Source organism: Hermetia illucens, chromosome 3 (assembly GCF_905115235.1).
Source record: "Hermetia illucens chromosome 3, iHerIll2.2.curated.20191125, whole genome shotgun sequence".
Taxonomy (NCBI): Eukaryota; Metazoa; Arthropoda; class Insecta; order Diptera; family Stratiomyidae; genus Hermetia; species Hermetia illucens.
In genome coordinates, this window is record NC_051851.1 from 153526367 (window position 1) to 153548975 (window position 22609).

At 42.1% G+C, this 22609-nt stretch overlaps 2 protein-coding genes across 2 annotated transcripts in view; one reads left to right on the forward strand and one right to left on the reverse strand.

Annotated features, from left to right (window-relative positions):
* Positions 1–428: 428 nt before the first annotated feature.
* The window catches only part of LOC119651893 (transmembrane protease serine 9), a 98161-nt gene continuing 75980 nt past the window's right edge, over positions 429–22609 (reverse strand). Inside the window, exons 2-7 of the mRNA XM_038055714.1 lie at positions 14628–15676; positions 14381–14526; positions 14183–14318; positions 1106–1244; positions 889–1034; positions 429–759 (exon numbers count right to left, since the gene is read on the reverse strand). Coding sequence (XP_037911642.1) covers positions 598–759; positions 889–1034; positions 1106–1244; positions 14183–14318; positions 14381–14526; positions 14628–15676 — 1778 coding nt within the window. The 3' untranslated portion in view covers positions 429–597. The remainder of the gene's footprint in view (positions 760–888; positions 1035–1105; positions 1245–14182; positions 14319–14380; positions 14527–14627; positions 15677–22609) is intronic.
* On the forward strand, positions 10738–14179 carry LOC119651892. Its single transcript, XM_038055713.1, has one exon. The coding sequence runs from the start codon at positions 10929–10931 to the stop codon at positions 13872–13874; it is 2946 nt and encodes a 981-aa protein (XP_037911641.1). The 5' UTR covers positions 10738–10928; the 3' UTR covers positions 13875–14179.

Sequence of the window (22609 nt, forward strand, 5' to 3'; positions counted from 1 at the left end):
ATTCTGTTAAGAGAAACTCACACCGCGTCCTTGAAGAAAATTTACTTTTACTCAGGACCCTAGCGAAATAATCCGGGCCTGGGGTGAAAATTATGCTGAAGAACGGGGTCCGAGGTGAAAATTAGATGGGTCTATGATGAAAATTATTCAAACCCTTCTATTATCCTTTTTTATTGAAATTTCTTTTCTGATACCTTGAGAAATCTTCACAGTCGAGGGAAATCCCCCATTTCCACCCATCCCTCGTCAGGCCAGCTCTTACGAGATAACCTATCGGCACCAAGTCTAAAGAGTATCAGATAGCTTCGATCCAGAAAATATTTTCCAATTCGATTTTTCAGTTTGTTGTCTAGATTGTCCGCATTGAAGTATATATTTATGCAATCCATCAAACTCCATCAACTCAAAAAGTAAAAGAAAAAACATGATTAATTCTAACAGTTTATGGCATTGTTTTAGTTCGTGTTCATATACACATTCATCATTGTCTACACAATATTTTATAATTATAAAAAACAACAAGAGCAAATCCGTCATTTAATAAAAAACTCAAATCATACAATTGGTTCGTACAAGGATAGTTTATTATTTTCATTATTAATTATTTCCTTCGAGATTTTTTCGTATCCATGGCAAGAAATGTGTTACACGACTATATACTCCTGGATATTGTCCTTTACCGCAACCAATACCCCATGAAACAATACCAACTTGTACCCAACGTCCTTCGTTTACCATAAGAGGACCACCGGAATCACCCTGGAGGGAAGAAAGAGATTTAAAGCAGAGTTAACAAAAAGGTAGAAGAATAAACTAATTTTCTATCTTGAATTTGTTTTTTTCTGGTTTGATGAAGAAGGTCTGAAGTAAGTGAGAGGATATACTTACGCTACATGAATCCTTTGCATTTTGTCCGGCGCACAACATTGTTTCGATAATACCTCCTGGTGCAGCGGCTCCGTATTTTAGTGAGCAATCTTGATTTCTCCAGATTGGGATAGATACCTTTTGAAGGATTGATGGTTGTTGACCGTCTGCAATGAACGAATTTGTAAAGGATTTTAAGGGTTGAAAGCGGATGTTTTTCTTTTGAGCGGTATCTTACTTTCTCTTAAACTTCCCCAGCCAATGACTGTGGCAACTTTGCCAGTGTAATCCGATTGGCCTGTGGGCAAACATATGGGTCTTATATTTTGCGTAAATTCGACTGGTCGATCCATAGTCAAAATAGCGACATCATTGTACTGAAAATAAAGAAATTTGTTTATTTAAAATTGCTACCTTCATGTATCTGATGAAGCCATAGCCTTTGTTTCTATAAAATGTCATTGGAACCAGATAATATTTTGAAGTTAAAGTTAAAGTTGAGATGATTCAAGTTCTAGAAAAATGACCTAGGATGGAACATTTTCGTTACAGTCATGTTTAGTTTTTCTCTCCATGAGTAAGTGGGGACATAATATATCTAGGGACTTCCCATTAAGGCTTCTTACTGGATAAAGTTGAGCCCTTTTATTAGTAATTTCAAAGAGGGGGCGGGGCGTAATTTTGTCGGATTCAAAGTTCAACCAGGGGCCCAGATTTTTACATCATTTCACCGCGCACATGGGTTTTCTCCTTACATCCCTATGCCGCCTTATGTTCCAAACCATTAACTTCTTTTTTCGCACTCGAGGTAAGGGTGATCTATGAAAATCATGCGTTATCCTTCAGAATCTTACTCTAGCTTATAAAGTCTGCAACCTTCTTTAGAATAATTTCCTTAAAATCCATAAAAACAGGACGTTTTATATCTGAAAATGCCAAAATGTTCCATTTTACTTCCAGCAATCTGCCTACCTGAATCTTTTCAAAATTTTAGCCGAATGTCATCTTGTGCCAAGGAAGCACAGAAGTTTGTGCAACTTGCTAACTGCGAAATTCCAGCGAGAGAGGAGTATATCTTGTGCTATGCTGACTAATTTTCGCCGCCATGTGATTGCCACTAAGAGCTTTGATGCAAAGGTCTACCTGAGAAACAGTTTCCTCGCAATCAGATCGTGAAAATGTCGGAACGTCACGAAAAATTTAACTGTTGCATCTTTCGTTTGCAGGTTCATCCCTTGTAAGCAGAGGAGGTCATTTCGCTAAGCACTTGTCTGCTCCGGGTAGGGTTAGAGGGAGAACATCCGGACCCAAGAATCCAATTTTGCTAAAATCTCTCCATTCGGTCTCTTCTCCCGTAAATAAATTAAGCCCTCTTCTCGATGGGCTTACGTGTGATACTTATTTTAACATCGACCACATCTGGATGATCTTGTGTTATGGCATCATCATCATCAACGGCGCAATATCCGGTATTCGGTCTAGGCCTGCCTTAATAAGGAACTCCAGACATCCCATCTTAGGCAGGGTCGGCCTCGTCTTCTTTTTCTACCATAGATATTGCCCTTATAGACTTTCCGGTTGGGATCATCCTCATCCATACGGATTAAGTGACCCGCCCACCATAACCTATCGAGCCGGATTTTATTCACAAGCGGACGGTCATGGTATCGCTCATAGATTTCGTCATTATGTAGGCTACGGAATCGTCCATCCTCATGTAGGGGGCCAAAAAGTCTTCGGAGGATTCTTCTCTCGAACGCGGTCAAGAGTTCGCAATTTTTCTTGCTAAAAACCCAAGTTTCCGAGGAATACATGAGGACTGGCAAGATCATAGTCTTGTACAGTAAGAGCTTTGACCCTATGGTGAGACGTTTCGAGCAGAACAGTCTTTGTAAGCTGAAATAGGCTCTGCTGGGTGGCAACAACCGTGTGCGGATTTCATCATCGTAGCTGTTATCGGTTGTGATTTTCGACCCTAGATAGGAGAAATTTTCAACGGTCTCAAAGTTGTATTCTCTGTTTGATGTTGTTGGTTGGTTCGTCTTCGGTGCTGACGTTGCCACCATATATTTTGTCTTGCCTTCATTGATGTGTAGCCCAAAATCTCGCGCCGCCTGCTCGATCTGGATGAAGACAGTTTGTACGTCTCGGGTGGTTCTTCCCATGATGTCGATATCGTCAGCATAGGCCAGTAGTTGGATGGACTTAAAGAGGATCGTACCTCTTGCATTTACATCAGTATCACGGATCACTTTCTCGGGGGCCAGTTTAAAGAGAACGCATGATAGAGCATCCCCTTGCCGTAGACCGTTGTTGATGTCGATTGGTCTTGAGAATGATCCTGCTGCTTTTATCTGGCCTCGCACATTGGTCAGGGTCAGCCTAGTCAGTCTTATTAGTTTCGTCGGGATACCGAATTCTCTTATGGCCGTGTACAGTTTTACCCTGGCTATGCTATCATAGGTCATAGGCGGCTTTAAAGTCGATGAATAGATGGTGCAACTGTTGTCCATATTCCAATAGTTTTTCCATCGCTTGCCGCAGAGAGAAAATCTGATCGGTTGCTGATTTGCCTGGAGTGAAGCCTCTTTGGTATGGGCCAATGATGTTCTGGGCGTATGGGGCTATCCGGCCTAGCAAGATAGTGGAGAATATCTTATAGATGGTACTCAGCAACGTGATACCTCTATAATTGCGCACTGTGTGATATTTCCCTTTTTATGTATGAAACAGATAATGCCTCATTGCCAATCGTCAGGCATTGATTCGCTTGATACCTTGAGCACAAGTTTAATCAATTCGGCTGTAATTCCATCGGCTCCTGGCGACTTATGATTTTTTAGCCGATGAATTGCACGGACTGTTTCTCCTAAACTTGGTGGTGGAAGTATTTGTCCGTCGTCTTCAGTTGGCGGGACCTCCAACTCGCCGATGTTCTGGTTGTCCAGTAGCTCATCAAAGTACTCAATCCATTACTCCAATATGCCCATTCTATCGGAAATCAGATTTCCCTCTTTGTCTCGGCAGGATGAGCATCGAAGTGTATAAGGCTTCATCCTGCTGACTTGTTGGTAAAACTTGCGCGTCTGGTGCGGTCGCTCCCTGTACTTTTCAAGTTCACAGACTTGTTGGTTCTCCCAGGCTTCCTTTTTCCGTCTGTGAAATCGCTCCTCCGCTCGACGGAGTTCGTGATAAGTCTCATTTCCCTCTTACCGGTGTCGCGGAGGGCTGTGTTGTGGATGGCTTCAGTGTTAACTCTCATCTGATTTTCAGAGGGGATTCTAGGTGGTATTGTTATTCGAGCTCGGAGCACCATGCCAAAGAGATAGTGATCCGAGTCTATATCGGCTCCCTTATATGTTCTGACATTCATCAAGGCTGAGGGGTGACGGCGTTCGATCAATACGTGGTCAATTTGGTTGAAAGTGGTCCCGTCTGGAGAGGCCCACGTCTGTTTGTGGACCGCTTTTCGCGCAAACCAGATACTTCCAACAACCATTTCGTGTGGCCCTGCTAATTGAATAATCCGCAGTCCGTTATCATTTGTATTTTGGTGTAAGCTATGGGAGCCAACGTATCGCCTGACCACGGGCTCCTTCCTTACTTGGCTGTTAAAATCCTCAAGTATGATTTGGATATCATATCTGGGACAGGCTTCGAGGGTTCGTTCTACTGCCTCGTAGAATGTATCCTTCTCCGACTTTGCAGTCTCCTCTGTAGGAGCGTGAACCTTAATGAGGCTTATATTTTTAAACTTGCCTCGCAAGCGCAGAGTGCATAGCCTTTCGCTTATGTTTTCAAAGCCGATAACAGCAGGTTTCATTTTTTGGCTGACTAAGAAACCTACTCGGAGCACATGGTTTACTGGATGGCCACTATAATATATGGTGTAGCTACTCTTCTCCAGGAAACCTGGATCAGCCATATATTGGGATAGGGTATCGGCTAGTTGCTTATCAGCTTCATCTCTGTACAGGGAGCGCACGTTGCACGAGAAAATGTGCAAATCGTTATTCCGTTTTCGTTGCCGGGTTCGTCGTTGTAAAATCCGTCCACTCCGAGGCTCCTGTTGCGGCTTCGTAACAAGTTGTTTTCCGTGTAGGGTTGTCAGCCCTATCCAACCCCCAACCTGAAGTACCAGTTGGTACAATTTGTCCCATTTTTAGACGCGGGAAACTCGCCTTCATCCCCCAACTCGCCTTCTCCGTCTGCAGCTTTTCGTTAAGAAAGAGCTCCCAGCGGTCACCACGTGGAGGTGGAGATAGGGTTTGGTAGTAGAGCTGTTGATGTTGGTTCAGCAGGTATTTCCCAGGTTTTATGCTCCATCGTGGGTACCAATCCACGTTTCGCCCTGGCCTTTGTTATGGCATGCTTCACTTTTTTTTTGTCAAGAACACAGACATTTCTGACCGCAAGAATGCCATTGTCACGTCCAGAGTGCCTCCTTGCAGAAGTAGGCCTAACGAGTGGTGAAAAAAAAGGACATAATGTCCCACTGAGGGGTGGAGCTTTCTTAAGGGCCCGAAACGAAGAGAGGAATAATATGTTGATCTACTTAATTTTTATTCTGAGCCCGGATTTTCTCTCTATGGTACTGCTGACAGGATAAATAAAATGTGTCAGTTAACATTTTACATTGGTAGAAAATGAAGAAGACCAACCGAACTGGCTCTATTAGAAGGATAGTGGCATGGACATTGAAGAGGGGCTGACAAAAAGAGGTGGCCAATAATTGTGTTGGGTCCTGACACTTTCAAGTAATTGATGATGGATTATTAATTTAATTTGAAGAGTTTGGTTGGAAAATAAAGATTGCGCAAGCGTTTGGCTCTGCATAGCAGAAGGCCTAAAATTGTTGCAAGTTGCATACAGAGGGGATGTCACACTATATACAGAGAGGTTAAGGGAATGGTGAATGTCTTTAGATGTGCAGTAGCGTGAGGAATGTTGCTGGGAATTTTTACAATGAAGTACCGAATGTCAGCAGCATAATGAATGAAATCGTTGCATATATTTACAGAGAAAGTTCTTCACATCAGGGAAGAGACAGAAGCTGTTGTTGGTGTCTAACGTTAGAAAACTATGTTTTTATATTTTTTAGATTTAGATAATAGTTTTTAGATTTATATAATAGTTAGACATTAATATCATCTACGGCGCAATAATCGGTACTCGACCTAGGCCTGCCTTAGTAAGGAATTCCAAAACTCGAGACATATTGGTTTGGGTCAAGGTCAACCACTTCAACCTCATTTTCAACGGCGAAACCACCGGATCATCCTCACCTATACGAATTAGGTGAGCGCCCATCGTAATTGGATTTGATCCTCAAATATACGGTTTACAGATTGGTCTCCATTGGTGATGGTTGATCAGATCGGCAAAACGACTTCTAACCGTTGGGCCAACATTGACTACATAAAATTGGATATCAGCTAAGCCAAAGAAACTCTTCATCCTTAAACTGTTGTGTCACACTTCGGGTATGAAGGATGAGTTTAATTGGATAAAGTGTCGGAAAGCGATCTGCCAGCTGCTTTTTTGAATAATTTTTGGAACTTACTAGTTAACTGCTCTATGTATACCTGAGTAAATTTATAATATTTCTCTTTTGATGATATTTGAAGCCACAAAATTCGGCGAGGTAAGAGTTTTTGACTCGGGTATTTAGAGACAAAGAACGCAAAACGTAACTTCTTCAGAGATTCTTTGGATTCTAAGCTCAAAGAAAGTCTCTGAGGACCGTAACTGAGAATCGATGAGCTGGATTGAGGTTTTTCTCAGAAGAAGGGAGTAAACCATGCCCTTTTCACCAAGTGAGCAAGAAGGACCTTGGGTTTGAGACGCTTACCAGTTCTTATCTTGTAATATTCGTGATGACTTTTAGCTTGTTTTGCTGTTCCCGGTAGCAATTGCACTTAATACCCTAATACTTAGGTGCTAGGTGGATTCTCAAGTATCTATTTGCACTTTTTGGCAATGTAAGGCTAAAATATTTATATGCTTTAGGAATATAAGACGGAAACGGATTAGGAAATATATCTATAAACTGTATTCGATTCTGGATCGATGTTATGCGTTCTAAAACTAGCAAATCTGAAACGACTGCGTTGAACTAATAGAGTGTTCATAGCTATCGCCCCGCGTTGGTTTAAGTATCGCCAGTTTCAAGAGGAACTCTTCATTACAGGAGCATTGCCATCAGAATTCAGTATAGTTTCAATTGATGGAGAATTCCATTGCAACAATGCTGCCTATTGGGAAACTGATTGATGATGGGAAATTTATCTCCTTAGAGTACTGAACGGTAGTATTGAAGGTCCTGGGGATTTAACGTAAATATCTGCCATGTAGACATAATCATACTGTCCTCTTCGGGCCGGGATTGATTTGGCGATTACAATCAAAGCCCTGCCGTGACTAGTACAACGGTAACTGACTCAAGGGAATCTGCCCCATCTAGGAGCTTCACTACATGGAGGTCACCCGTAAGTAACCGGGCTGAGAGCATATCCTTCAGGAATTCTCCTAGAGCATATTCTCTCAGAGGGCTACCCCGGATCCCATAATACAAGATAGTTTCTAGTGAGGCTTTTTGGCAAAAGCTAATTCAGAAGAATCCTTTGGAAACTTGGTTCTGATCACCCTCCTCGGGTACGAAGGGACGGCAATACCGGGTAGAGGTAGAAATCCCACAAGCTGGTTAATGGGCTGGTTTGATGAGCGTATTTGACTGCAAGCTATTACATATGTGGTACGAATTTCTATAAAAACTGTCCTACTAGATAGAATAGGAAAGGGTAGTCTCCCTTTCATCATTCCACTTCCTGGGTGCCAATTTCGTTGCTGTCTAAGGTATATGTATAGTGAAACCCATTATCCCAATAAAGTCCACGGATTTGTTGCCCTCGACAGCGGTGAGGTGCTACGCTAATAGCGCATATGGGTCTTTTAAGTTGCTATAGAGTGGCAGTGAGTGAAACTTTAATGTTGGTTCGGACTTCCTCGTTTGTGACTACCAGACTAACTGTACAATTTCGATGATGGAATAGGGTGGGAGACGCAAGTTTTACTTCCGGTTCGGATTTTCTTCTTATGGCCTTGCTACTGCGTATAAGGAGTTCATATTATGGTATAATATAGTATAAATACCGTGTCCTTATGTGTGGATAGCTGAGTGGTTAGAGCACAAGGCTGTCATACGGAAGGTCGCGGTTCAAATCTCACTGTTGGCAGTGGGATTTGTATCGTGATTTGACGTCAGATACCAGTCGACTCAGCTGTTAATGAGTACCTGAGTCAAATCAGGGTAATAATCTCGAGCGAGCGCAATGCTGACTATTTTGGCTCCTAGAGGGTGCTGTAATCCTGAAGTGTACCGTTAAGCACTTGAATGAAGTGCTCTAACACACTTTAAGGACCTGATTTTTTTTTAATTTTGGAGCTTATTTCCTATCAAGACATCGCACTGAATAAACTGGTTGCCCGAATTCAACCAATGAAGTGTCAATATGGAGTTTTCAAGCTAATGAGGTGCCTCTTGTGATGATGATTCGACGGTTAGTGATGGAAATAAGTTTACATCTCTGATTCCTAGTACTATTGAAGGGGCAAGTGTTCATCGAAATATGCATATTTGCAGCAATTATACATTTTTTCTACCGCGTTGTCCATTCTCTGGTCATGCAGAATGTGTTTCAGTTTGCGGGTCTGTTTAGGTGAGCTCTTGTCCAAGCATTGTTAGGCTGCATAGATCAGGGGTCGATGGTCAACGAAAATTAATCGTGAAAGACCGGTCTTCTAGGAAATGTTGGAATAAGTCAATGGGAACACAAACAGAGAATAGCTCCCGTTGTAGGAGTAGTAGCGTTTCCTTTTATCCGAGTGTCTCTGGACATACATGTTGCCACGTACTTTGGGGAGATGCCTGGACTTCGCGCTTTGGAAATTTGCTATTTTCTGCAAAGGACGATGTAGGTGAGGTATTTAACCTTTTCCTTGTCAAAGGCGCATTTGTTTGGCTTGATATTAAGCACGCTTCGAGAAAAGCGGTAAAAACCTGCTGTAGACGTTTGAAATCTTGTTCGCAGTCATTTGGAGAAACAAAAATGTCGTTCAAGTAATCTCCAGCGAATAGTCATATAGGAGGTGGTCCATGGTGTGCAAGAGCGACTGAACTACGTGAATTTGAAGAGGTCGAATGGCATTTCATGACCGTCAGATGGGTTTTTTTTGTTGTGGAATAGGAGACCTTAATTTGCGCGATTATCCTTTTATTTTAATTACTGTTAGGATTTCTTCTGTATCTAGGCCTTCTCAAGAAAATTACGTTCTCACTGTTCTGCCATACAAATATTTACCTTGGACCTTGTTGGGAAAGCCGCAATAGACTGTCAATGATGAAATTGTCGCCCCTTCGTAGCACGGAGCCTTTTCACTGCTACTTCTAATAAATTTGTTCGCTGGTACCTCTAGTCAACCTAAGTCTTCCAGAGAGGAGAGAACAATCATTTAGCTAATGGAAAAGTGAAGCTTAGAAACATATCTAGATATATCAATGCGCACTGTTCGTCGATCGAGAACCAGCGTTTACTCGAAAATCAAGGACGAAATGTGGATCAACTTCGAATGGACAACTGAGACAATGGAATAAAGGCTGGGATCTTGTCAGTAACTTAGACATCAAAATTTGATACAAGCCAAACATTATTTTCCAAATAGTTTATAGAATAGAGGGGTCTGAAATCTTGTTAGGAAATTTTACAACCCAAATATGTCAATGAAATGGAAATATGGACGTGGATCTGCAAGCTGTGGAAACAGGTCTGACAAAAGGTATAATAAGGATGTCCGCACAATTTTCACTCCAGTCTCATTTACTCCGCATAATTTTCAACCCGGGCCGACTTTTCTCTCTACGCCCTGTGAGCTAACACTTTACTGTTTTCGAAGAAGAACGAAAAAGTTGATTGACGGTTTCATCCAGGGCAGAGGCAACTCATCAGACGTTGGTAACCGCTCCATTTAAATATAATCGCAAACATGGTGGGTACGAATTATATTCAAGTGAAATCCGTCATAAGTTCAGACCTGAAGCAGGCCGTAGTGCATTTTTTGTTGACGATCGTCGGAGCCCTGAGCTCGTACACACTTGGTGATGCACTGGACCACTTGGGAAGCAACTTACTTCCTCTTTTGTAGTTCACGGACGAAAACGTCAGTAAACTTCTTCGTTTTTTTTTGTTTGAAAGCTTGGGTATTTAAGCCAAAAAAGAGGAGTCCGTGGACTATAAAAGAGGAAGTAATTTGTTTCCCAATCGGTCCCGTTCCTCACCAAGTGGGTGCGGACTCAGGACTGCCAGCATCGTCGATCAAAAACTTTACTGTTATCTCTCAATTCAGATGGCCCATATTTCAACAATGCACTTTGACAGGTCACAATACCTCTGGTCAACGTGTGATCGGGGCAGGCACTTTCAAAAGCAACCGTTGAAATGCCCGCCTAAGAGGAAGAACATTTCGCCATTTCGGTATCCTTACACGTCCCTTTATATGTGTCTTCAATTATTGAAAAGTGTGGTTTGGCTTCCATAGATTAGCCTTGGCTCAATTGAAGGCTTGGAAATATTTTGTGATATTTGTGAGATGAAAGCTCTTACAAGTGAATGGGAGTCATTGTAATTGTGGACCATCTTTTGAAAATTATGGTAAAAAGCAGCATTTGGCCCTCTTCAGATTGTTCCACCTTAATGTTTTCTTCAGATCATCATTCGAATAATGACCCAAAAAATTCCAACTGCACTGTACTAATTTGTCTGACATTGAGTTATTTCTACATTTCAGAAGGCTTTTCAGTAATTCTCTAAAATTCCTTAAGGCTATGAATGATATTCAATTTTGTTTTAAAAGTTTTACCAAAGCAGAAGGACGTAATTTATTGCGGATGTTTTAATTTATTTAATTTGGATTTTTTTTTCGTAGTCTGTTTAAGGAAAAATCGATTGAAAATTGATTGTAGACGATTTTAAACGCTCATTCATAAGCCTCTTGCAATTTGAAATATGGAAGCAGATTTAGGAATAATAGAACTGGAGGAAGGGGAGACTGCAGCAGGTGAAATCAATGCACCACCTAATACGGCAGATAATGACAATACTGAAAATGCTGGGACCTCTCCGGAAATGGCTACAGAAGATTCCCCACGAAGGGGCGAAATTGGCGACGCCAGTGCTTCAGGTGGTCCAAATGCAGCTCAGAATATAATAGGTGGAGAAGTTCCAGTGCCAATGGATCACGCTTCAATGCCAATCGGGAGAAGTTCGACTCCAGCAGATACGAATCTTATAGCGGGAGGAGAAGGCTTAGTATCTCTTGGAGAAACAGGTGAAGGATTAGAAGGTTCAGGAACAGGAAGACCAGATACTAGTGCATTACCCAGAGGACCGAGCACAGTACCAGGAGGAACTAGTACAGCAACAGAAGGAATGATGGTAGCACCAGGAGGATCAAGCGCAGCACTGTTAGGAGAATATGCAGCATCTGGAGAAGGTACTATCCAAGGTGGTCGACCCATTTCAGAGAGCACTGGAGAAATACACCGGGAAGTCATACCAGAGAGCGCCCGTCCGGGTGATACAGACGGAGTACAAGATAACTCTAAGGCAACTCGTGGAATAAGAAAATCACTAGGTGACTTTAAAATGCCACTTGGACATGGTCCCAAAATGCCAGAAGGATTCAAAATGCCAGCTGGACGTGGCTTTAAATTGCCAAAGGGGCATGGGTTCAAAATGCCAGATGGGCATGGACTCAAGTCGCCAACAGGCCATGGTCTCAAAATGCCTACAGGACGTGGTTTCAAATTTTCAGCAGGAGGCCGAAAACGAGATAAACGCAGCAAATTGCCGGGCCAAAAAGGGACAAATGGAGATAGAAACGAGGATGAAATCTCTTATTCTTCTGACGATTTGTATGACTCTGAATATGATGTAGATGAGGACGAAAGTTTTCTTGGAACATTTGACAGCGGATTCAACGATTTCCCTGAGAAATTCGCGGAAATGATTATATCCCCACAGAAAACATTAAGTGAAAATTTTGAAACGATCGTTCTTAAGATTGAAACTCAGAATAACGTCATTAATAGTCTTAAGGATAAAATTAAGGAGAAAGCAAAGAAATTTCCTAGAACAATGCTAGAGGATAATGAGATTCATAATCTGAATGTGTGCATACAAGAGGAGCAAAAGAAACTGTATGTTATTCAAAGAGCTGCTCTACAACTGCAGGAAAAAGATCCCTCCCGAAAATGGCCTCCACTGCGGTTGGCTACAACATACATAGAGGACTGTATGCCTATTAACGTGAACTTTTGTAGGCCAGTAGAAGAGTGTTTGCCTGATAAGTATCCACTCACCAACGTGCAAAATTATCTTCCAAGACAGGGTGGTAGAAGTTCGGAGGAGATAACTTCTAAAAAATCAACTCATTCAGACTTGTTTGGGGGTTTAGATCCCGAGAATCGTAGAGGATTCAAAATTATACGTCGGAGTCGGGATCCTCTTTTTCAGCAGTTACTTCCTGAAAACCGCCGTGGGTACTCCCTTGATCCTAAGAAGCGTTTGCGGCCACACTATGTCAAAGGAGATTTGGTTGGGGGGTCGCCTCCTAAACTTTCGAAAACTACAAAACGTGAAATGGTCAATCGCATTCAAGGAAAGATTGATGGGATTCAGAAAGAGTTGCATTCCTTGGAGTGCATGAACTCCAGTTCCGATTACTCGAAGAAACGGAAGTCATCCTGTAAAGATGCCAGTAAACGGACCATGTCGGCAAGGCGTTGTGTGGAAGACATCGCTAATGCGATCTCCAGGATCCAAAGTGTGCTGGAAGGTAACTGTGATGAGAAATTGGGGGAGGAGAGGGATACGATGAGTACTCATTCTGATGCTGAACTAAACTGCCCGTATTGTCTGAGAAAGTGTAAATGCATGTTGGAAAAGGATAATTGTTCGGACCGTGATCCGGATAAGTACCAACTAAAGAAAATGTATTGCGAACTTCTTGAGAAATATGATCAGAGAGAAAGGGAGATCACGAGGCTAAAAGCGACGGTAAGGACTTTAAATAATGAAAAAGAAGCTACCAAACGAGATACCTTGAGTAACGCACAGCGCGGCGAAATTCATTTACTAAGGGACAAGCTGCAGCAGTACCAAGTGAATTGTGATGACTTGAAAGTAATGATATGCGAGCAGGCTCGGCAAATTGATGACTACCGGGTCAAATATATGGCGACTTTGCAAAAGGTTGAAGAACAGAATTGCATGCTTCAAAAAATGGAGATCAATAATAGGCGAATTGAGGATCAGATAAATCTGGAAATCCAGCAGATCAAGGATCGATTTCAGGATAAGCTTAACCAATACATCCATCTTCCACAACTTCTGGAGAACGAACAAATAAAGCTTGCCGCGTGTTGTCGTCAAAAAGATGACCTTGAGATGAAGCTGCGTATTGTTTGCCGCGAGTATAGGGCCTTGAAAGTCCTGTACAAAAAGGCTTCCCAACGAGAAGATCCTGAAAGGAACAAAAAGCTCAACGACGAACTGGCGAATTTGAGACAACAATTTGCTTTACTAACTGAATGTAAGGATCGTCTGAGCAAGGAGAACGAGGACACACGCAACGAATTGGATACACTCCGTGCAGAATCCGCAAGGATCATTGTTCGTCTAAAGGAACGTGTGTCTTCCAGCCAGGCCAATTTGGAGCGGCATGTTGACGAACTCGAAAAAGAACTGGCAAAATGTCGAGCAGCTGCTTGTCTTTCAATAGCCGATCGGGATTGTGTCATCAAGGATATGCAAGCGCAACTGAATTGTTTGTCCCTTAGTTTTGATTCCTCCCAGAAACAGATTAAGACTCTCAAGGATCACATAGCTTATCTGTCGCATGGCAAAACTGAGTCAGTTGTGATCTGTTGCCAGCCGGATGGTGACAAATAGTCCGGAGCGGAATGTGCAGGGTATGCAGGACGTCGATTTGAGCCATAACTGGAGGATGCTCTTCTTTGCATCGAGGCTTGAATTTGTAATTTGGTGTAGATGTTTTCTTATTTATTTGATCATATTTTTTTTCTATTTATTAATGTGTTATTGAGATATGTATTAGATCCTACAGCTGTATAGATATTTTTTTCAAAGCGTAGTTGAAATCTGAGTTGGCAGTGAAAAGGAAAGAATGTTCTGTACTCTTTTCATAATTTTTGATCCTGTCGAAACTTGTAATAAAGATTGCAGTTTCTGAAACTCACCAGTGTCCTTGAATCGAATCCACGATGTCTAACCACTCGTTTTATAGCACGCTCAACATGCTGAACTTCGGTGGCTGATTTGATGTTGTGGTCACCTAAGTGGGCCTTCAGTCGGGCTACGTCCCAGGAACTCATGCTGTTTAATGAATTCAAAGCTGTTAACAAGGAGATTTACGGGCGTCTTGAAACTTAACTTACTGTGCTACACAATGCGCTGCTGTTAGGATATGGATATTGTCCAAGAGCGATCCACCGCAAAATTGTCGTCCATTGTTGAATAAGACTACGATCCAGGGCCATTCGTTAGGACTGGCGCTCTGTCCACCAACAATTCTTTCTTGGTCCTGAAAGTGGAATGAATTAATCCAATTGGTTGGGGTTAAAAAGAGAAGGTTGTGTCACTTCATGTAATCAAAATGTAAGCCTGGTATTAACATGTTCTTACCAATACTCCATTCTTAGCCCCGCATTGAGCTTGGAATCCGGAATCTGGAGGTCGGGAGACTGGGGGTTTCGTAGTTGGTGGTCGAGATGGTGGTGGCTTAGTAGTTGGTGGCCAAGATGGTGGTGGCTTAGTAGTTGGTGGCCACGATGCTGGTGGCTTAGTAGTTGGGGGCCATGATGGAGGAGGTTTTGTAGTCGGAGGCCACGATGGTGGTTTCGTGGTTGGAGGCCATGATGGTGGCTTGGTGGTCGGTGGCCATGATACTGGAGGTCGTGTTGTTGATGGTGGTCTTTGTGGAGTCGTTGGTGGCCAACCGGGGAAACTGGGATAGATTGGCGATTGACTAGGTGGAAAACTGGGGTGACTAGGCGGTATGCTTGGGGGATGTGTCGGGAAGCTAGGATGTCCAGGGAAGGCAGCCGGATGAGTAGGAAAACTAGGATGTGTTGGATAGCTGGGGAAGCTCGGATGGCCTGCAAAGGGTGGATGAGTAGGTGATTGTGGTGGCCATGATGGGAATGCTGGATGTGTAGGAGCTTGATGATCTGGAGGATGTGTAGGTATTGGTGGTGGCCATTGCAAGGTGGTAGTCGACACAGTGGGCGGATGTGTAGGAGATTGCGGAGGCCAAGGCTCCAACTTGCTGTCTTGTTCATCCGTTACATTTACCCCAATTGGCGGCTTTGGTTGTCCTATGTCAACGACTGGTTGAGGTGTAGGCAATTGTACAGGTACTTGTGGTATTTCCGGAACTTGCGGCTGTTCAACAGGCAATGTGGGCACACCTCCCAGTTGATTTGTACAACAAATTCCGAATTCCTGCTGGCCAGTTCCTGATACATAAGTACATTGGTCATAGCTTCCAAGGAATGGGTCATAAAGACCGAGGAATGGAAACTTGTAGTAAGGGTAGCAATTATGGAAAGACATGCATGATCCTAGTAGTCCAATGGAGGAAAGACAAGCAGACCCTTCGCCCAGCGCTTGGGCCCATGATCCTTGATAGAAATCAATTTGTCGTCCGATGCGTTTTCTTTCGAGCGGGGCAGCTGGAAAAAATTCAAAGTAAAATATTAGACGATCTTGTAGGAAAATGAATAAATACTAAAGGGTAAAAGCAATCTGGAGCCCATATTTATTCGATGATACTGTCAACCAATAAAACCTCTTTTTATCCAATTTTTATTCAAATAAATTTTTTTAAACAAGGTTTGGCTTGGTTTTAATTTGATTCAAAAATGCAGCTGTTGGCATAAGTAAATTTTTCGGCCTTTTTTCTTTCACCGAAATAACTCTTGAAATTAGGTTAAGAGTCAATACTCTGCGGGCGCTTTTTGAGTCGGGGACCAGAGATGTGAAGTCAGGACAGAACACTTACTTTGTGACTTAGTTTCTGAAAAGGATATCTTAACTGACCTCCATGCGGTCTGATTTTAACATGCACACGCGGTGTTATTTGGCTGTGCGAAATACGATTTCTTCTTTGAACACTAGCCCAAAAAAAGTAGATGGATTTATATATTTGGTTATAGAAAATGTAAAGATCACTTCAAGGCCTTAATTTAAATTGAATTACTGCGACAACGATTATCATTATTATTAAAAATGGACTAAAATTCCTAATTTAAAAGGTTCTGGCGGCCACTGGAGTGTACGAAGACGTTTGAAAGTCACCTTTGTCGTCACCCTGGTTGTTGTCCTGTGTGAACTCAGGAGCAAGAAGATACCTTGAAGCTAAGCGGCAGTTACACCCCAAGCCAAGGTGTATTTAACTTGTCGAGAGCTGAGTGATCATAGGTGCTCCTAGCTTCAATTAGCTTTGTCCCAGTGAAAAAGGACTTTGATGGTCACATTTTAAACGAGGACGAACGCTGAGTTTATAATTCGAATACCAATCCTATTTGTGGCATTGTAATCTAGGCTTCAACGCATTTTTGTTTGCATTACAGACGCGAGATGAGGAAGGACGTAGTTTGCATAACGACGAAATCTATGAGCGATACTATAACCGTCAAGTTATGGATAAAATCCGGCTCAATAGGTTACGGTGGGCGGGTCACTTAATCCGTATGGATGAGGATGATCCAGCCCGGAAAGTCTATAAGGGCAATATCTATAGTAGGAAAAGAAGACGAGGCAGACCCTGCCTGAGATGGAGCGATGACGTAGGTCAGGACGCCAGATAGCTTTTAGGGATATCGAATTGGTGGACCTCGGTGTAAAACCGGTATGTCTGGAGTTCTTTATTAAGGCAGGCCTAGACCGGATACCGGTTGTTGCGCCGTTGATGATGATGATGATTACAGACGCGCACTCCAAACAGCTTTACTTGCTGGATTCAACGTTTTATGTATAGGCAAGCCGTTACCTCAGAGCGAAATAATAAATTTGGACACACCGTTTATTCACAAATCTCATGGGGAAAAACAGTTTTTGGGTAAAAGTTCTCTGAACCAACCATAATCCTCGAGTTGTACCAATACTGAGGGGACTTGATCCATCGAAGCATCTGCGGAAAAGGGAAAATCGAAAAGGCAGCGAGTTTTAGAAGGTATCGACTCGTTAAACCAATCAACAGCAAGAACAGGCTTTATTTCCAGCTAAGGCTACTGAAGTTGTTGAATGGATTCTGTATAGCGAATTATCAATCTACGGTGGTGAGTGGTCTGAACAGCTTAAGAAGAAGTTTATGTGAGCTGCAATGTTTCAAAGTGCCACATTTGCTCCAAATTGTACACCATGAAATGCGCCTACTAAACTTTTTTACCGAGGTACAAACGAGCGGCTCAAGCGGCACTAGTCCTCTCTAAACGATATGCGAGAGCCAGGTCGATTAGTCCTGAAAGGGCCTTCTTAGTTGCTACCGTTCAATAGGGGTTTTCTCTGACTTCCAAATAAGGAGTGAACTGATGTTAAGATTCTCGGATAGCTTGATGGTTTTCACTTCTTTGCTATGGTTCCCTCTTCAACTTTTTATGACTTCCGAAGAGTACATTTTATTGCATTTCAATCAATTATGCATATCAGCTTGGTACCATAGGCATGGTCAATCCAGTACCAGTTCTATGGTTGGAAACTTTTGACATCAGGTAACTCTGATACTTGCGGACCAAAAGTTTTTCAGATTTGTCTCCGTCGCTAACAAACGAAAGACAAAAATGGTCGCCAGACGGTAAGGGTCGGTATTGTTCAATATGATGGAGCTTTATATCAGCCTCGGCTTTAACGTAAAATTCCAGTTGGTCCACCAGGGGGAAATACGAAGGGGCTTTCTGCTGGCATCGGCCTATTGTTCACCTGAATTTTCTACTTACAGAGGTCTGGTCGGTTACGTTACAGGTTAGGTCTGAATCGGCAAACAGACAAATCCTCACACGACCTCCTTGTGATTCATCTGATTGGCGAGTTTGGTTGCTGTAGTTGCTGGAAACAACAACTTGAGGATTGTCATCTTTGACCGTAAGAGGGACTGAAAACCGAGTCAAAGAGGAGCAGCATACTCTGATAGCCACCTGTCAAGGAGGCGTTTCATTTTGTGTACCATATGTGGACTTCGAATACTGCACTCTAGGAACCATCGGTTTTAATTGAGAATTTACCTTGATGGGAGCAAGCATTATACTTTGAAAACTCAAACAAATAAAGCTTTAGGTCGGGAAGAAGTGATGATAAATGCATTATTCGAGGACGAGCTGCTTATTTCCAATCAGCGGATAGTGGCAGCCGACCAATCGTAGTGGGCGCCAATTACCTCGTGCAGAAATATGATAGCGGGAGCCTCCGATTGGAAGACGGAAGACGAATTGTTGATTTCCTACTCGCAAACCATTGCCGCCAAAATGGGTGCAACGTTGTACATTTAAAATGTTGGTGGGTTTTCTCAAAATGAACATGGAGGAGGGTGCCAGTTGCCGCGAGCGAAACATAAAAAAAATCGCTGAAGTCCTTTCTCAGAGTCAGTACTAGAAGGTCATTCATATTTTCGCAAAACTGTATGAATTAATACAAAGCGAACAGAAAACACAGCCGACCGCAGCTTGGTATAACAGCTCCCAGGAGGAGATTGACCACGCTAGCAAAAGGAGTAAAGTTTGCTGGATTACGGGAACCGAGCGACCTCCTAAAAAAGAAACAATAACCGCAAAGCGGCACATGCTAGTCGAAGACCTTCAAAGAGGTGCTGACAGATTGAGGGTAATGCCAGGAGTGGCAAACTCGCGCGAGAAATGTGGCCTGAAATTGTCATCTACTATACGCCTTATCCTAGGGGACACTAATCTTATGTTTTGATTCTTCCCAATTGCGTTGGTCCATGAGTACAATATGATAGCATAAAAGGTCCGGCTCTCTTCAGAATTTTCTTCATTCATGCGTGGCTAAGATTGACGTGGCCTGTGAAAACGCAAAGCTCAGGCTTGTTGGCCAGATCCAGCCGCCAAAGTTTTGTAATGACAAGGACAAGCTGGGTATTATTAAATGAGGAAGAGCCTCAAAAGAATAGTCTACCTTTCCTCCTCCTTATTAACGGCGAATGCCTGGATGCCGAGGAAAAAGCAAACCATAAACTACGATTTGGAATTAGGAATGCTAAGGCTCAAGTGTTCCCATCCTTGAAATCAGATGATAAACGGAATCTAGTCGATACCGCTTACGAGACGTTGGAGCGGGGACGCTTATTACCACGTAAGCGAGTAACGCTGAAGGTAGTGCAGATTAAGCTGTAACACTCAAAGTGCTTCGATATCATCTTATCTATACACCTTTCAGTTGGAGAACTGCAGAGTTTTTAATAAACGAGTTGGAGTCAATTGTTGAAACTCAAGAGAAGCCAGTGGAAGCTGCCTTTGAAATATCAGCGAAATGCAACAAAAGGACTCTGCTACCGGAGTAGAGTGAAGGTTTGTCTAACCTCAGGTGATCATACAACAGATCATGATCATATAACTCTTCGGATTCAGGCAAGTTAATACCAACTATACTGCAGAGATAGTACAATAGAGCTGTTTTGTGGTTGGTGGAGATCTACCGGAGTTGTTTTGGGGTCGGGTACGCATCATACATCTGGTGATAGGTACGGCCAGTTTCTTTCCGGAGATGTGCAGACATGGCCATGAGTCCAAACGATTTTAGACCAATCCAGTCCTACTCCTTTGTTTTGAAACTCTAAAGCAGGTCTTAGATATCCACTTCAAAGCAGAAATTACGGAGACTGTTCTTAACGGTTAGGGGGGTGTCTTATCCATTCCGTACTATATACGCAAAGAACTATTCGTACGATAATCTAATCAAATCTGAGAAGCAGCCATTCAATTAGGATCGTGAGCAAAGGGGCGACCCAAGGGAGTGCTCTTCAGTGCTATGGTTAATAATGATGGATAAAATTCTAGGGAAACTTGGCTGGAGCAGAATAAAGTGGTAGCGTATGTCGATGACGCGGTGGTGTGGTTCTCAGCAATGTTTCCCGCCGTTATTTGATCTGATGCTATGCCCTACTAAGGCAAACTGAACGGACAAATATTGCCATCCTTTCAATCTAAGTATATTGGTGTGACTTCCAGGACGTCAAGCTAAATTGGAGGCTAAACCTAGAATTGTGAATTAAGAAAATATGTTTGAAAATCGTTCCGTTTAGGATGTTAGGATGTTGCTGTATGTTGGTCTGTGCTGAGCAGGAAATATAATGAGACCCAACAGCAAGATTTTAAAAACCACATCTGAGGGTACAACTGAGACTATGCGGTCCTGTGGATATATTCATCACATTCTTGCAGCTCCCTCCACTTCACGTCTATATCAAATATATTATATCAGCAGTGTTGCCTGGGTTTGGGAATCAGGGTACTGGACATCGACAAATCTACATGTAAGCTGAGCATCAGGAGAAACTTCACTGCGGGGTTTCCAATTAGGGCGCAGTGGAAGACAGGCGATGTCTGGCAAGTTATTGACTTCGTATTTATAACAACCGGTCAAAAATGGGGCTATCAACATATCCCAATCGGGTGTGCCAGCGTCCTCCCAGGGGTGAGGTGTGATTTGACTCCAAAGCAAAATAGCCCTAAATTGAGGATGATTTCGCCTAGTACGAAAACGTTTTGATGCGGGAGCTCATAAGCCACATACATGTGAATGCCTACAAGATCACATAAATTGCCCGGGAACTGATCAACTCACTACAAACTCGCCATATCTTATAATAAGTATTGCTGAAGTTGCAGTGAGAAAGGTGCTGTCGTCATATACTTGCTCTGGGACAGCCCAATTCTAGCAAGAGCCAGACAGCTTACGGTAGGTAAACCCTTCTTTGTTGACTTTGAAAAAATCTCTCACTGCAGGGTAGAAGAGTTGTTGTCTTTTATAAAAATTCATGACCAGGCCCTAAGATTTCACCCTTTCTTTCTTTTAACGGTCGTGATATTGAGATTTGTGGCATCTCAAGGATTTTGGAGGAAATCTATGGATCTAACTTACAACTTAACCAGATGCGAATCGAATGCATGTTTTATATCCATTCCACTGAATATGTGTTGTTATTTTCCGTGAATTCCATGGGTTCGTAGCAAAATTCAAAGGCCACCTGATTTTCCTCTTTTCATTCACAATGACCATGGTTTGGCGGATTGTGACATACAAATGGTGCACAATACTCTTCATAAGTTTGAGGAGCGAATAGCAAGTATCGTTCGTCATCCTTATTCGCTGCTGAATCTGAATATACAAGGGTTCAACATTTGAAACTTTTTAGACAGTTTGTAGGGCCAGAACACTTGAGAATGCATAAGCATGGCTTATTTGGTATGCCAAATAAACCGACAAATGCTGGTGGAATCAAACTGGGTGCTCCTCCTCATCTCCTGCCAATCTTCTTTTCTCTAGACCTTTTCCAGAACATAAGTCTAACAATGAAACTATTCGAGTGGAGAACTCACTATGAGACCACTTGGACTTCAATTGAATGGCAAAGAACAGACAATCAGCAGATTCAGAAATTAACTTTTGGATACCCTTAATAGAAAGGTTTTTTTAAAGGTTGTACTTGTTCGCTGTTGTGTGCTATGTCTGCTATCAATTTTCCCTTTGACTTCCTTGAAAAAAATAAGGATTGATTATGAACAATTGGAGGACAAGTCATTCCATTATTAGGGTCGTAAAATTTCTTTTCAAAAGTCTCTTAAACCTAATAGACTCAATTTGAATATTGAGTTCCCTAGCTTGCTTAATCAAAGGGTAAATATCAATTGAAAGAGAAAGTTACGATTGTTTCATTGGAGCCCAACAACCGATTTCATCTGTCGACCCATTGATAAAGATGAAGAGGTCTTAAAAATAGAAACATCTTTTAGTGGGTAAAACCGAGTATGCACCTTTACTATTTATGTGACTACGACTGCCTCCATCAACTCATTATCACAATAGTTATGTGACACTAGGCCAGGTCTACAAGTCAGTTGAAACAAGATACCTTAATTAACGTTGACAACCCAGAAATATTCTAAATTTGAAAGAGATCTCATCAAACATATAAGCTGCGTATACAAAACTTTATTTAGGCTATAAAACTCAGACCAATATGCAAATCTGCCATACCGAAACAGTGAACCTTTGCTGTCAAAATAGGCATCACCCGTGTCGGATTAATCAGCAAAACAAACAGCCTAAAGCCCTCTTATCTTCAAATTACTTAATAATTTGCTTCATTCACTACTTGACTTTTATGTTATTATATTATAATGAAGAAATAAAAGATTTTACGATCGGTCGTGATATCCATAAACTGTTAAAATGAAGACGTAACTTTAAGATGTTATGAAAATTGAAAAATATGTTTAGGAAATTCAAAACGAGTTTTTTGGACGAGTTAGAATGTTTTGACACTATTTGAATTTGGGTGGATTAGGCTGTTTTACGAGTATGTTATATTTTCTTATAAGTTATATTCATTCTAAAGTATTTTGATATTTAAAGGTTAATTAGAATTTTTT